At 36.4% G+C, this 15,432-nt stretch overlaps 1 protein-coding gene across 1 annotated transcript; it reads left to right on the top strand.

The window, feature by feature from the left end:
• Nucleotides 1-230: 230 nt before the first annotated feature.
• On the top strand, nucleotides 231-14,817 carry LOC144201567 (polypyrimidine tract-binding protein 2-like). The gene is made up of 17 exons (XM_077724301.1): nucleotides 231-341; nucleotides 830-851; nucleotides 1,349-1,400; nucleotides 2,267-2,430; nucleotides 2,495-2,566; nucleotides 2,653-2,724; nucleotides 3,574-3,732; nucleotides 4,819-4,929; nucleotides 5,574-5,739; nucleotides 6,127-6,204; nucleotides 7,095-7,207; nucleotides 9,138-9,171; nucleotides 10,645-10,737; nucleotides 12,306-12,422; nucleotides 12,518-12,617; nucleotides 13,423-13,500; nucleotides 14,121-14,817. Exons 1-17 carry the CDS (start codon nucleotides 334-336, stop codon nucleotides 14,248-14,250), a joined length of 1,569 nt encoding a protein of 522 aa, XP_077580427.1. The 5' UTR covers nucleotides 231-333; the 3' UTR covers nucleotides 14,251-14,817.
• The last annotated feature ends 615 nt before the right edge of the window (nucleotides 14,818-15,432 follow it).

Genomic DNA, 15,432 nt, shown 5'->3' with positions numbered 1-15,432 from the left:
AAAGCCCTGGCCGTTTTTAAATACACTTATTTTTGGGGATGTTTTTGAATTAATTATTTTTGAAAACGCAATTTTCCTAATTAATTCATCTTCTGGTGTTATTTTTATTTTATATTTAAGGTGAATGTAATTAAATTCCGGTCAAATCGTACACTTAGTAGTTTATCTTTCTAGCTACAGCGACGAAATAGCAAATCCTCATGTGCTGTTATCATCCAAAGCTGAAGATGGCGGTAAAGAGCCTACTTTGCTAACGAAGACGTCCATTTTACTCCCACTTGTTCGGGTATTGTACTTGACGTACTTTCACGCTGAAGAAGACAAAGAACTGCAATGGACGGGTAAAATAAAATGTCTTGATTTTCTTAGGCATGCGTTTAGACGCTCACATGTTTTCTAAAGTATGTATGTAGTTCATATAAGTCATGAATGGACGATGGTCCCAATTCTTGATTTAGGAGATGCTAACAATTATTAGCTGAGCTGTACGGCTGCAGTACGAGCTAGCTAAGCCTGAAGTACACCCCTTAGCTGGTGTAGTTTTGTGTACTCTATTTGTTATTGTAGTAATAGAAGGTCATTGGCCGCAAGCATGGTGTATATTAAAACGTTAAAATACATTTAAAAGATACATGACTGACGTGCCGCAGTTTGGGTGTGACAGAGGGTGTACAGTACACATTAGAAATCGAACCACTAATGGAACACGTAAGATAGATGATTCCAATAGACGTACAATAGTATAGTTTTAAATGAAAATGTATATAACGTGACTTGTGTTTACTTATCTTCTCTCTCTTTTCCATATACCCATTCCCTACATTGGCAGCGATGTTGCGGTTGGTGTAAAGGCAAGAATATTTTTTTTACTATTTGTGTAAATTTTTGACTGGCTAATATTGTCGTGAGTAATAATGTAGGTACGACTAGGCGATTTTGTTAATTCTTTTCAAATACAAATATATCAAAAGTGGTTAGCGTGCCGGCCTCACAGCTCTGGGGTCCTGGGTTCTAATCCAGGTCATTACCCTCTGTGTGGAGTTTGCATGTTCTCCCTGGGCCTGCGTGGGTTTCCTCCCATATTCCAAAATCATGCATGGTAGGCTGATTGGACACCCTAAATTGCCCCTATGTATGGATGTGAGAGAGCATGGTTGTCCGTCCCATTGTGCCCTGCGATCGGCTGGCCACCGATTCGGGGTGTCCCCCGCCTCTGGCCCAGAGACAACTGAGATAGGCTCCAGCACCCTCGCGACCATAATGAGGATAAAGCGGTTCAGAAAATGAGATGGTGTTACAGGTATCTCATTTCTTTTTTTTTTTTTTTTTTTTTTTTTTTTAATTACAGAGAGGCTCTGAGGAGCTCAACATTTATGGTAGCAGCCCAAGCTCCATGACTGGTAAGGAAACCGTTTTGAATATTTCTTTTAAATAGAATGATTGAAAGTCACTCTCTTAAATTGTCACTCAAATATGGCTTCTTCCCCCTCAGTTCATAGTTATTCTACCTCAAACAGTGCTTTTGGGAACATCCACTGTTTTTAAGCAATTTTTTTGACTTCACAACCAGAATTGATAATTAAAAATTCATCATTATCCAGCCTCTTCCGTCACTTTTTAGGTGGATTTGTGTCCAAAATGTGGTCTGCTTTCATTTTAAAGCCATGTGTTATTTCCCCTTCAATTAATAGTTATTCCACATCAAATTATCCATTTTACTCTTTCAAATTTAACAGCTCTCAAGCTGCAAAATACTCCCGAGGTTGTAAGACATTTTGATGCTTTGCATTATGTGAATTTTATTTTTTAAAACAAGATTATTTATGTAAAAGAATAACTATCGAATCATGTGTTGCACAACTGTTTACAAAAAAAATATGTTTTACTTGTGCAAAACCAGTTGCCACCATGGCTATCATGTTAGTAGTTAATAGTTTAGTTCCATAAAAAAAACCATTTAAATCTGCTTTTTTGCCCACTCCTTGATACTTTACAAAGATACAAAATCAGGGCTGCCCATTGGTGGATCCTCAAAATCAGGTGACATGGTTGTGCGAAACTGTCCCTACTTGAGAGAAACTAATGAGTAAAAACCTTTAACCTTGCTATCAGTATCATATTAAATGAAGGCCTTCCTTCCTCGAGCTATACAATTTAATAAATTTAAGGAAAAATAATTCATAAATGTTTGCAGGCGAACTACTTGAGTTGGCGTATGTTTTACCGTATTCATACTTTTAATTAAAATATTTGCATGTGTGTCCAGCAAATGGCACTGACGTAAAAAAGCAGCGTCTGGATGAGTCACCACCATCCAGAGTTCTTCACATCAGAAAACTTCCCAATGAAGTATCAGAGACCGAGGTCATTGCACTGGGGGTTCCTTTTGGAAAGGTTACCAATATACTAATGCTGAAAGGGAAAAACCAGGTATGACTTATCATGTGGTTTCATATAGACTTTTTATCCTCTAATAACAAAATTTCTCTTGAAGGCATTTCTGGAGCTGAGTACTACGGAAGCTGCCATTACAATGGTGAACTACTACTCAGCTGTTACACCTCAGGTCAGGAATTTGATATTTTTTTGTTTTAGTTGTTTTCACTATGCAATCCTGAACGTCTTTCATAATCTGTGAATTCCTCTATTAAGGTCAGAAATAATCCCGTATTCATCCAGTACTCCAACCATAAGGAATTGAAAACAGACTCTGCACTTAACCAGGTATTTACTCTGAGGAAATATTTGTACTTCTAATAATTTGTCTCATACGCAGCCATTTTGGAAAAAGTACCAAAGTTCCAATTTAAATGCTTCAAATTCTCACCATCGCTACGGATTCCACATCTTATTTCCCCATCTGATTCAAGTGCACTGTAAACTGGGTGTATTCGGTAACACGGGTGCATTGTAAATCATCTGAGTTACAAATTCTGACAAATGATTCGCCTTATGTGACTTCAGCGTGGCAATCAATTGCACAGGTAGCCTCTATCGCTTTAACATTTTTTTTTTCATAAAGGAAGTATTATGAAGTCTTTTGTTTTGAAACAAATCGTATAATTCCTGGGGTTCTTCTAAAAGAAGTAGGCGTACAAAGCAATGGTAAGTCTTATCAATATGCCTGCTCGGGTTAGGCGCAAAATGAATGGCAATTTGGATGAATCTTACAATAACAAACCCAGATACTCGCAGTAGTTTATTGGTTCGTATTCGAAATTCGTATTCCATGTTGAAGCCGTCTCCAAACTTCGCAAAATTCATCTTTTTAAATCTATTGAACCGCTTGTGGAAAGCCTTAAATTGTCGTCCCCGGATAATGGCACCAGACATCGGCCAAAGCCCTTGCGTGCCTGATGCTAGCTAGTTTCACAGCCTTTTTGCAACCACTCACAACCTATGGCTATAAAGCCTTAAATGTTTCTTCCGTTGTGGCACCAAGCTTCGGACTTTGAAAATGTTTTGCATTAAGATAAAGCCATGAAGATGCAAATTTCTAAATGACTTGAATAAAAACAAATATTTGCTTCAATGTTTAATATGTTGTTGAATTTTCTCATGGTCTCCCCACAGAGAGCTCAGGCAGTGCTCCAGGCAGTTTCAGCAGTTCAGGATGGAAATTCTCCTTCATCTGATCACGGAGTTTTGGACCTCGCCCCACCACCCAGTCCTGTCCTGCGTATTATAATTGACAACATGTTTTATCCTGTGACACTCGATGTTCTGCAACAGGTATTAAATTTAACTTTCACGTACATTTTTTGATGTATACGGTAGCATAGGTGGCTGATAATGTGGTCGTACTTAAAGGGTCAGTGGTTTGATTCGAACTTCAACTGTCCACTGTCAAAATGTTCTTGGGCAAAAAACTTGTGCACTGTCATGTCTTCAATGTTTAAGAACATGCTTCAATTTTGTATGTCGTTGAAAACGCTTGAAAATGTTAAGCACTCAATATTTTTCAGCAGCCTGTCTAGAAATACAAATGATGAAAGAGAGAAAAATAAGATTGCTCGTTCTAAAGCTGCTTTCACTTGATGTCACATTGCTGATCCCAAGAGTAAAGTAAAGTGGAGCAGCAAGGATCTGGGATTCCAGCACTTTGTGAAATATTGGTGCAAATCTGACAAATGATCGGTGTTCCGTGTACGTAGGAGAGCAGCAATTTTTACCCCAGAGTGTGAGTGTGCGAATGAGTGAATGGCTCAGTCGGCATTGATGTCAGCAATGACGTCTTAAGCGGGTATGAGAAGGTATTTCTTCCGAAGAAAACTCGGTGAGCTTCTTACCCTACAGTATTTGACAGCGAATGGCATCTGAGAATGAACCATCAAATGAAAAAGGTTTAAAAACACGTATTAAATTTACTCTGTTTTTATGTGAGGCTGAAAAGTCTTCTTGCCAATGATGATCTTCAGTTGATTATTTTATTTATTCCATATTGCACAGCAGCTTTTGGTTTGAAGCACAATTTATAAAAAAATATTTAAATTCTTAAAATAATTGGAGCTTGCTTTCTTTTCTCTTTTGAATTCTTTTTGAGGAGGAAAGTAATTTATTTACCTTTACACAGAAGTTTGTAGTTTCAAATTTGGAACAAAAACATGTGATAGTTATTGTCAATTATCAATATTATATATATTTTTTTCTTATGATAACATTTTTTGTCATATCGCCTAGTGCAGTGATCCTCGTCGTAATACGATTTTTTTTGTTATCATGTAAATTCCTTGTTAGCGGTGCCTTTGTAGTTATTTTGACAATGATGATGATTTAACAACACTGTCCAAAAATATAAAATTGCTTTATTTTTTTCAGATATTCAGTAAATTTGGAACTGTGATGAAGATAATTACCTTCACAAAGAACAACCAGTTTCAAGCGCTTCTGCAGTTTAGTGATCCTGTCAACGCTCAGCAGGCTAAATTGGTAGGTGTAACATAGCTCCTAAATGTCAAATGATTTTCCAGTATTTGTAGTCCCTATCATTTCAACACACTAATTACTGCAGTGTTTTTCTTAGTACAGGGAGTCCTCGGCTTACATCAATCTTGAATTGCCTCATTTCGTCATCACAAACGCCCGATTAAAAAAAATCTACTTCTTCCATGACAAATTATGTAAATTGCCTTAATCTATTCCAAATTTTGTTCAACATCAGGACAAAAAAACATCCTTTTTTTGTCAACACCGAATTATATACATTAGTGTGATATACTGAATTATCTGGTAAAATAGTAATATTGCAAGGTGGTTTCTGTATAGCACTGCACATGCAGTGTAAGTGTATTTTATACTTCATTTTTATGTTTCGACTTAAACCAAAATTTGGGTTACACCACATCTCGGGTATGATTTGACGTCGTAACCTGAGGACTCACTGTATTCTATGGCTTCTAAGGTCAATCTCATCGTAGGGACTACTCCGAGTTGTCAGACGGCGGATTAGCTCATTTGGATAGTTTCTTAACAAACCAAAATATAATCATTCTCTCTCATTGATGGTAGCAAGATGCCTAATATGTTTCGACTACATTTCTGACTGTCTTCTAACTTTTATCTGTTCTTTCCAGTCTCTCGATGGACAGAACATCTATAATGCGTGCTGTACGTTGAGGATCGATTTCAGTAAACTTGTCAACCTTAATGTCAAATACAACAATGATAAGAGTCGGGATTATACTCGACCGGATTTACCTACAGGAGATGGAGATTCGAATAAAGATCATTCTTTATTGGGTAATTACAAAAATTACATGTATGCATTTGTGTATCTGCTGTACCCCTGAATCTAATTAAATTCACAGGCAGGGCATAGGTAAACGGATACAATACTACCTGAATATTTCTGTGGGCAACACTGATTCGGTGAATATGCTCTGTATATTTTCATCTGAGTTTAAATTTTAACATTGGCATTCATGCTTTCTTCGGAAAATGGTAGCTACCTTTTTTCCCCCTTAAAGTAGAGTAAAAGCCCACAAGGGCTTGTTTTATTTTTATTTTTTTTAAACGTAAAATCAATTTATATTTAATTTTAAGGACCTTTTTTGCAGATTAACATTTCTATTTACTGACTGTTTTATTGCAGTTTTGTGGTGTAATTAAATGTATGGTTTCTTATAGGTACCCCATCTGGAGCGCTAGCTTCCTACTCAGGTGGAGCAGGTTACTCATCCTCTCTCTCCCTCTCACAGAATGCAGGTACTTTTTCTTAAAGATTTATGTACGTGTTATTTTTGACGTTGGAATCGTTGGTATTTTCAGTCTTTATATGGACCTTTAAGATCCTTAAATGCTAGGAAATACTGAAGCTTTTTCAAGTTTAAAAAAAAAACGCTTTTGTGTACAGTCCTTGAAAATGCTTGGAAGTGTCAGACACACTTTCTCAGCGCTCTGTCTCAAAATAATTATTGAATGAAGGAAAATAAAATAAATCTACTTCATCGCTTATACACTCATTCTGAAGTTACTTTTCCTTGATCTTTGCGCCACATTGCTTGTTACTAGAGTATAGAGAGTGTATTTGAGTCTGTGTTAGTAGGTTGGAGTTTAATCAAGCAAACCGTATACAAATACAGTAGTATTTAAAAGCATACATGTGCATTTGCTGTGGTGTGGTAGAACAACAGTTTTACACAAATGAATATTGAGATATCATTTAGCTTAACAATTGAAGTGTGTCAGAGCCATTTCCAAGTTCCCCAAACTTTTTAAAATGCTCACTGCAGCTGGAAATACAACCCTTTTAAATCTGGGACTTCTAAAATTGGCACCATTCAAACTAGACTTTTTTAGGTCTCCAGTGTTCGAACATTTTGGGAGACGTTTACATATTTAAGAGTGCACCATATTTTATTTTTGCCTCATGTTAAAATAAAAACAAACAATAGGGATAATGTCAAAACCTTTGACCTTCTGACATTGAAGCAAGTAACTCATTCTATAGGGTGCATAATACACATGTATCATACTGTCATGGTTCTGACATTTGGTAATCTCTGTATATTTGAAATTGTCTTAAAACGTTTTGTGTAGTGGATGTAAACCCTTGGTTTGAACTGTATTTTTTCTGTATGATTTTATGGGAACAGGAGCCATTAGCCCACTGAGTGCAGCCGCGGCTGCGGCAGCTGCTGCGGGACGTGTTGCTCTATCGGGGTCCAGTGTTTCTGGGGTGCTATTGGCATCCAACCTGAACGATGAGGTAATAATAAATAAACCTAATAGTGATATAAGGACCCATGTTTACAAAATAATTGTGCACATCCAAAATAATCCTTTGCCTACCATCACACTCGGGTGTTGTGGTGTGGTTTTCATTTGCCCCTAAAATATGCACATTTAAAAAAAGTCTATAACTACTCTATTAATTAAAAATATTATTTTTTACTCTTTACTGCACAATTCATTTGACCTAAGACACAATTTCATATCAGGACGGTTAGATCTTAAGACTTTAAATAAATCGATCTATCTCTTAATATCAGATGATGATTGTTACACACCTATTTGTTGAAGTTAAAATGTTAAAAATGTCTTCAATTAAATTTCATTTTTTTAGGAATATAAAAGAACATTAAATTGAGAGATAAAACAATTTAGAATTGAAATTTATGATGCTAGTAATTTTCTTCTAACTCCATTTTAGATCAACCCTAATGTGTTTTCTACATCGATATCTTTAATAACAATCTCTCCTATGAATTACTATCTGTCAGAGACTATCCTTCTACTTTTTCAATCCATCCTTGCTCATCTCCCTATTGAGAACGCCTTTACAGCGGAGTGGTGGTTTTCACATTTCGCTCCCCATGTGTCATCGTCTTCATTCAACTGCCGCGTTCATTGCCACTGAGTGATGAAACGCCTCACTGTAGCGTCCCTTGCTTGTATAGCAGAACCTCTAAGGTTGAATGTAATCTGTCCTGGGATGGTTATCCACCTGAGTTTTATATATCCTAAGGCAAACAACCACACATGGGCCTTCAGTTTTAGAGGTTCTACTGTGCCTGAAACGCATGAAGTGTTGAGTTCCTATCTTTATTTCACCGCTGTAAAATGCCCATTTTTTCTTATTATCAAATTCTTACAACGTAAGGGAAATATTTACTCAAGCAATAGTTTCCCCAAAATAAAGGATTAATTGCATTTCAAAATGCTAGCTGTAAATATGACATTTGTATTCTTCACAAATGCTTCTACAAATATAATTGTTGATTTACTTGTTTCTTAATTACATCAGTTCTTGAATTAGTTATCCTCAGTACAAAATTATTTCAATTTAGTATCATAATACTGAAAAGTCCAGGCCATGTTTCTTCATGGTTTACATATTGTAGAAAGTAGATGAAATATCCAGTGTGTGAGGCTGTCATTCTCATATAGCGAGGTACTGGAAGCCATATACAAGACGACATTTGCTAGCAGTCTGAACCGCATTATCATCCATTCTTATATTTTAAAACAGAAATTTGGGAATCTTACGTTTTAAGTTATGTTTTGTATATAAAGTAATGCTATCTGTTCCTGTTGTGTCACCACCCAATTGATATACTTACACATCCCTCCAGTTAGGTGTTGTTATGCCCTTTTTATCCAATCAAATACACCTGTTTTGTTCTAGTATTTTTTTTCCTCCCCACCTTACTCATTTTCATGTTCTTTACCCTAATTTATTTATTCATCCTGCACTGCGTGTTTGTGCGCCTGGGATTTGTGTGTGTGTCTGTTGCAAAACAAGCTCGCACACATTCACTCCGTTGATGCCGTTTACTGACCTCTGCTTTGGTTTTTGTCTTTTTTTCCTCTCTCCTTTCTTCCCTTCCCTGCTTCCCCCTGTTCCAATGCACGGTCTATTTGTCAAACCCATTTCCCCTGTAACCTTCAATATTGTATGTTTACGTCATTTTTTGTTTTTTAATTTATTTCACCCCTTTCGATAAATTGGTGTCACCCAACTTGTGACAATGTTGACCTCTCCCCAAATAATCTTTGCTCCAATGCTCATCATCATGGAAACCATCATCTCCCCTCGTCCAATGCTGGGTGGTCTGATCTCTGCCTTCGTCTCTCCTCTTCTTCCTCCTCTGCTCCTCCTCTTCCTGTCCTCTACTCTGCGGTCTCTCTCTGTAAAGATGGTCACGCCTCAAAGTCTCTTTACCCTCTTTGGTATGTTCAATCTCTACTTTTCAGTCTGTTTATCCAGTTTGCTCTACCTTTTCTCCAACAGTAGCGCGGACATTCTTGTTTCACGTAATTTCTCAAAAATGACGTGCTGTACTTTTTAATAATACGTATTCACTGCCCTCTCAACGTGAAAAGATAAGCGAACGTGTATCTTTGTAAGTTCCAAGTGATTTCATTGACCGTGGTGGGTTTTTCTTTCATTAACTTAAGGACAACAACAATTTGATTTCCATATGTAGGTTTCTTGAGTACAATAGCTTCACAGACAAATGTTTATATATTCAAAGATTCAATTTAGGAGGCGGCGAAAGACTTTTTTTAATTCAAGGTATTCAGTTTATTATATTGGAAGGGTACAAATTATAAAGTCAAAAAGACAGTTTTAACATCGCAAATAAATAATCTGAAAATCGTATTTAATCTGTCTCCAAGTAGCTCTCGAATTCAAATTTGTTAAGCCTAGTTGTAGACAAAGATACATTGAGAGAGGGTTTAACCGTTGAATCAAAAATTCAAAATGAAATACAAATATTTTCTTTTATATATAAGATATTCAGTTTATTATATTGGAAAGGTACAAATTATAAAGTCAAATAGACAGTTTTAACATATAGCAAATAAATAATCTGAAAAATCTTATTTAATCTGTCTCCAAGTAGCTCTCGAATTCAAATTTGTTAAGCCTAGTTGTAGACAAAGACACATTGAGAGAGGGTTTAACCGTTGAATCAAAAATTCAAAATGAAATACAAATATTTTCCTGTAGATATCCAACTACAAAAACATTACATTGCAGTTCGCATTTTTTTTTGTTAAAAATGGATACGTTGATCACACAGGCCACCACTTTCACTTTAAGACTCTCCTTGTCAAATCTTTCCTCGTCTTTTGAACTCTCAACATTTTTTTCAAACAAATGCCTTCCCAATTTTTTATTTCATATTTCCATTCAAGCAATGAAACTATGCAGTCGGATCATCTGCAGCTCGACACTTTGCTCTTACAATCTGTCAACCAGCCGCTTTTATCTTTTGAACTCCTAAATTATTGCTCCACGTGTTAAGGTGTTGACTTCACAGACGTCCTATGCAGCTTTTCCTGCTATAGCTCAGTGCACAAATGTGACTTAAAGGCCATTTTCCATACACAGATACTAAACATATGATGGTTGACAGTTCTAAAAGAAAATCATTGTGGTACTGAAATGTTGTATTCAAGTGGCAGTCAAATGGGAAGATCCGTTCTTTTCTGATCCTTTCTCTCTAGCACTAACTGAATTCCTTCCGTCATTCACACCTCTCCTTTTTATCTACATCCGCTCCTGCTGTCCTGCTCTGTCTTTTCTGTCCTCGTGCTCTCCTCTACCCTGTGCTCTGTCTGTCTGTTACTCTCTCTCCCTGTCTTGGTCCACCTTTCTCTCTCTCTCTCTCGCTCTCTTTATCTCTCCATATTTAGGTGTCTATGGTGACGTGCAACGGGTGAAGATACTGTACAATAAAAAGGACAGTGCTCTCATCCAGTTATCTGATGGTAACCAGGCTCAGCTGGGTGAGTTTACGTTATCATACATTTATGCAGATCTTTTCCAAAGTAAAAAAAAAAATAGTGAGATGTTTTAGGCCAGGGGTGTTAAACTCCCTTTGGTCTGCGGGCCGAATACAGCTTAATTTGAGAACAAGCGGGCCGGACCAGTAAACTCATTGCAAAATTACATAGAACTAACAATAAGCCCACTTTTTTCCTTTGTATTAGTCACTAATAATTAGTGCAAAGAGTGAGTAAATTATCAAAATGTTTATTAACAGAATTTTCCTTTTACATTATGAACTATATATTATGAACAAGAGAATAACATAAGATCTTAAATAAATGTCAATTCATGTTGTCTGCACATACTAAAAGACTGCGGCCCCCCAGTGGACAATACAAGAACTAAACATTTTGAAGAAAATTCATATTTTTTTTATACAATGCAGCTTTCTTCCCCTGGCCGTACCAAACCACCAGACGGGCCGGATCCGGCCCGCGGGCCGTATGTTTGACACCCCTGTTTTAGGCGATTCATGTCGGGTTTAAAACCATATACATTCAATAATTTCGGATCAGATGAAGCACACGGAGAGTCGGCTTGATGAGATTCACTAGACTTCAGCTGAAGGAGGGGTCAGAGTAGCCAGCGCTGGGAGATGTGTCCATCCCCCAGCCTGACCAGTTCGAATCTCTGGCTACCCCCAACAGTTAAGATAGTTTTATTAACAGAGGGTCATGTGATCTAGGTACAAACTTTAGATGGGATGAGGTGGACAAAGAAATGGGCATGTCTTGGTATATGACGCGCCCCTAACTCATAGGTGTCATGATGGAAATTTCCACTAGGCTCTGCAAAATTCTATCCTAGTGACTATACTGAATAAAAGTATGAAGAATACATTCGATACTTCACAATTAATCTCCTATTTTTACCAATTTTAAGGCCATTTGACCATTCGCTTAAAGAATATAAACATGTTCTTCATCTGATGAAAATGTGCCCTCGCACAACTTTTAACTACAGTCCACTTCAAAGTTTCTTACTAAAGTGAAATAGACAGATATATAGATAGTTAGTTGAATAAATCAACCAAGGTAAATGTTTAAACAGAAGTTGGCATGAGCTGATCACATCATTGCAAATCTGGACCAATATATTTAAGACTGGAACATATGCAGTCTTCACTTGATTATCACAACTTTACTTATCGCGAATAAGTGATTTTTTTTCTCTTGGAATTAAATATATTCACAAAAAAATGTAAAAGTTCTAAAAAGTGAAAATCCACGCTGAAACTCGTAAGTGGGTCCCACTCTACTGAATAAAAAAAAGTTACTTATAATAGGGGTGATCCTATTTGGCGATTTTTGGATTATCGCGGCCATGTTTTTTCTACATTAACCGTAGTAATTTAAGTTTTTTTTTTCCTACCTTTACAATAAAACCTTTCAATTTGGTTTTACTTGTGCTGTTCTTGACTGGTATTTCTATTTGTTTGATGAAGAGGAAAGTTTAAATTTAAGTGAAAACCCAATACAAGTCGGGCAGAGCCAATTTTTCCACTCATGTCTTTTCTCCTCTATAGCCATGAGCCACCTGAATGGTCAAAAGGTTTTTGGTAAAGTGATGAGAGTGACACTGTCCAAACATCAAACTGTGGCTCTTCCCAGAGAAGGGCTGGATGACCAGCTCTTGACTAAAGGTGAACACAGTCTTATAGCGCTCATTATGACACTGTAATTTCATACAAAGATCTCAGAAAGTAGGACACTTGACTTAATTTAGTTTTCTCCACAGATTTTTCTGGCTCTCCACTACATCGCTTCAAGAAACCTGGATCCAAAAACTTTCAGAATATCTTTCCACCTTCCACAACACTTCACCTCTCCAACATCCGGTAGAGCTCATAGAATTATTCTTCATTTATTCAGTCTAATTTTACTTATAACAATCTATATAAATATACTATATAAATATACTATATAAATATAATATATAAATATACTATATAAATATAGCGTGTCGGCAAAGATGCACCTAAGCAATCAAGCGGTCAGCGTAAAACAGCGACGTCTACACAATATTGAATTTAGTACATACAAAAGGACCACCGACTTAATGGGCGCCTGTTCAGTTTGGGGAAAATTTTAGACTTTTAATTGCGCCCTATAGAAAATACAGTGCTTGTCTGTACTTTTTTAAATATATTGCAAAGGGCCAGAGAAGTAAAGTACAATTGAATATCAAAATTGCCCAAAAAGTAACTCCCTATGTACACAGTTGTGTTTTAGCCCCTAAATAAAAATACTGATACTCCATTCTAAGCTTTTCTATTTTCAATATCATGTGTTGCCCATCAAATTACAATTATTTTATTTAAGTCAAAACCCTATATCCAATGCACCTGAAGTCTTTGTTAAACGTGTTTGTAAATATTGTTTCCAAAGTCTTTTTATTTCAACAATCCCTCCCCCCTCATACACAAACACTCTTTATATGTTTGTCACACTTATGAATTATATCATAATTTTACTTCTCCACCAGTTGAGAATCCTTTTTAAAGAATTATAGGTTGCCTAGTGTAATACATTGAGATTGTTTTTCTTTTAAGGGTATCAGGTGTATCTAAGGTTGTGAAATTTTATACATTGAGTGCAAAATTGTTGTTTTCCTATCTAAAAGAATGTCTGCCTTTTGTTCAGGGACAGTTTGGGAGAGGAAGACCTGCGAGTCCTGTTCTCCAATAGCGGAGGATCAGTCAAGGCTTTCAAGTTCTTCCAGTAAGAAGCACTTCCAAACATTTTTTTTCCAAAATGTTTACATTCATTTTCTACTGCTTTTTGTGTCCAAGGCTATGTATTGGTAGGGTAAACTTATCCCAGCTGACATTAGGCAGTCTCCATTTCAACACATTGCCACTAGAAAGCATTTACAGTGGTTCCCCCAACAAATGCACACGCAGATACACAATGTTTATCACGTTTTTAAGACAAAAACTCAGGCCTGAGTATAAGTCGCGCTTAGCAAAGAATTCACACTGAATAGGAAAAAAAACATTTATTTTGCATCAGGGCATTTTTTTATTTGATTAGAAACCAAAAACAAATATAATATAGTAATAAAAGAAAAATGTAGAACAGGCAAAATAGGCATATTTTAACTTAATACTTTTTTCTGATAGCAATAATAGCTTTAAGAAATAACACAACAGGCTGTCAGAAAGAGAGAAAAGGAATTGCACTGGAGTATTAGTGTTAGGCTGTGGAAAAAAACTAGCAAAAAATATAGTAGTTCTTTTATTGAACTAATTGGCTCCCACTAATAAATGTGCAACTTGGTGAAATGCAACCTTTGTGTTACATTTTGATAACCTAATTTTTTGTTCCGTCTAATCCCCCAGGGACCATAAAATGGCCTTGATTCAGATGTCATCAGTTGAGGAAGCCATCCAGACGCTGATGGATCTTCATAACTATGACATGGGTGGGAATCACCATCTCAAAGTTTCCTTCTCAAAGTCGACCATCTAAAGTCCAATCAGCCAAACTAGGCGGTCACTGTCATTGTACACTAATGTCAAAGCCACATAAAATCCTCAAACTGTTTCAAATTCTTTAATTCTTTGACTAATAGACCAGAAGGTTAGCATTATTGTTAGATGAAGCTAAAGAAATTTGTGATGTATTAGTGGCTGTCATGCTGGTGCCCTTGATGTGATACCACTGTTCAAGTGAGGCCTGCAGTCTGACTGTGTTTTGCTTTCTTGTAATTGACACTCTTGTCACTGAATAATATGTTCAGATTTTGTATTTGACTCCACATCCTTTTTTGCTTTAAACGCAGTGATCAAACCTAAGATAGTTCACCACTGCAAATGAGAATGTGTTGGCAAAAAAAAATGGAAATCTTTAAAGCAGACGGCTCGTTTTTTTTCCTTTTTTGCCGATTGTACCATTTATACTTTGTGAAATGTGTTCAGATTAGTATAAATAAAAAAATTGGTTAAACAAACAATTGTAGGTGAATTCTGTCTTGTGTTGGTTAAATTTTATGCTATTTTCCTTATCTTTACTGTCAATAAACTTCTAAGCTCTCTCTTCCTTGACTTTTTTTTCTCAGTCACTCCAGTCTGACTAAATGTAGCTTTCCAATGAAACACAAGTACACAGCTGAATGCATTTAGTTATATTTTGGTTATGCAAATTTACCGATGAACACTTTACTGCACTTCATTTCAAATTGTGTTATAACATTACCAAATGTTCTTGGATACTCCTTATTAACGAAGTGCACCTCCTTGGTGGTCCACAAGGGGTCACCAAATGTTTAATGAATCATTTAGCTCATACATATACGTATATGTACTTCATTTGCAGAAATAACCACTTGAGGACATTTGTGACACAACTGTAAAATATCCACCTTAGTGGCTTTAGAGTTTTTATTGTCTGTCTTGCTCGTTTTTAATTATGTTATTAATAAAAGAGCAATATCGTTTCTATTACAAAGGCCCACAATGAGAGAGGATCCAATTTCAGCGAGGGAGTCAATGAGGTCATCAGACAACTGTCGCCCCGCGCATATCAGATGGTCAACGGAGCTTTATTTTTGCAATCTTGTTGATTTATCCAGTTTTGCTACATACAACTGGGGCGTTTAAAATTGCCACAACTTATTGGTCATTGGTGGCTAGGCGAAATTCAGACAAAGCT

The sequence above is a fragment of the Stigmatopora nigra genome, chromosome 9 (genome assembly GCF_051989575.1).
Source record: "Stigmatopora nigra isolate UIUO_SnigA chromosome 9, RoL_Snig_1.1, whole genome shotgun sequence".
NCBI classification, from domain to species: Eukaryota; Metazoa; Chordata; class Actinopteri; order Syngnathiformes; family Syngnathidae; genus Stigmatopora; species Stigmatopora nigra.
This window is presented reverse-complemented; position numbering and strand designations above follow the sequence as displayed.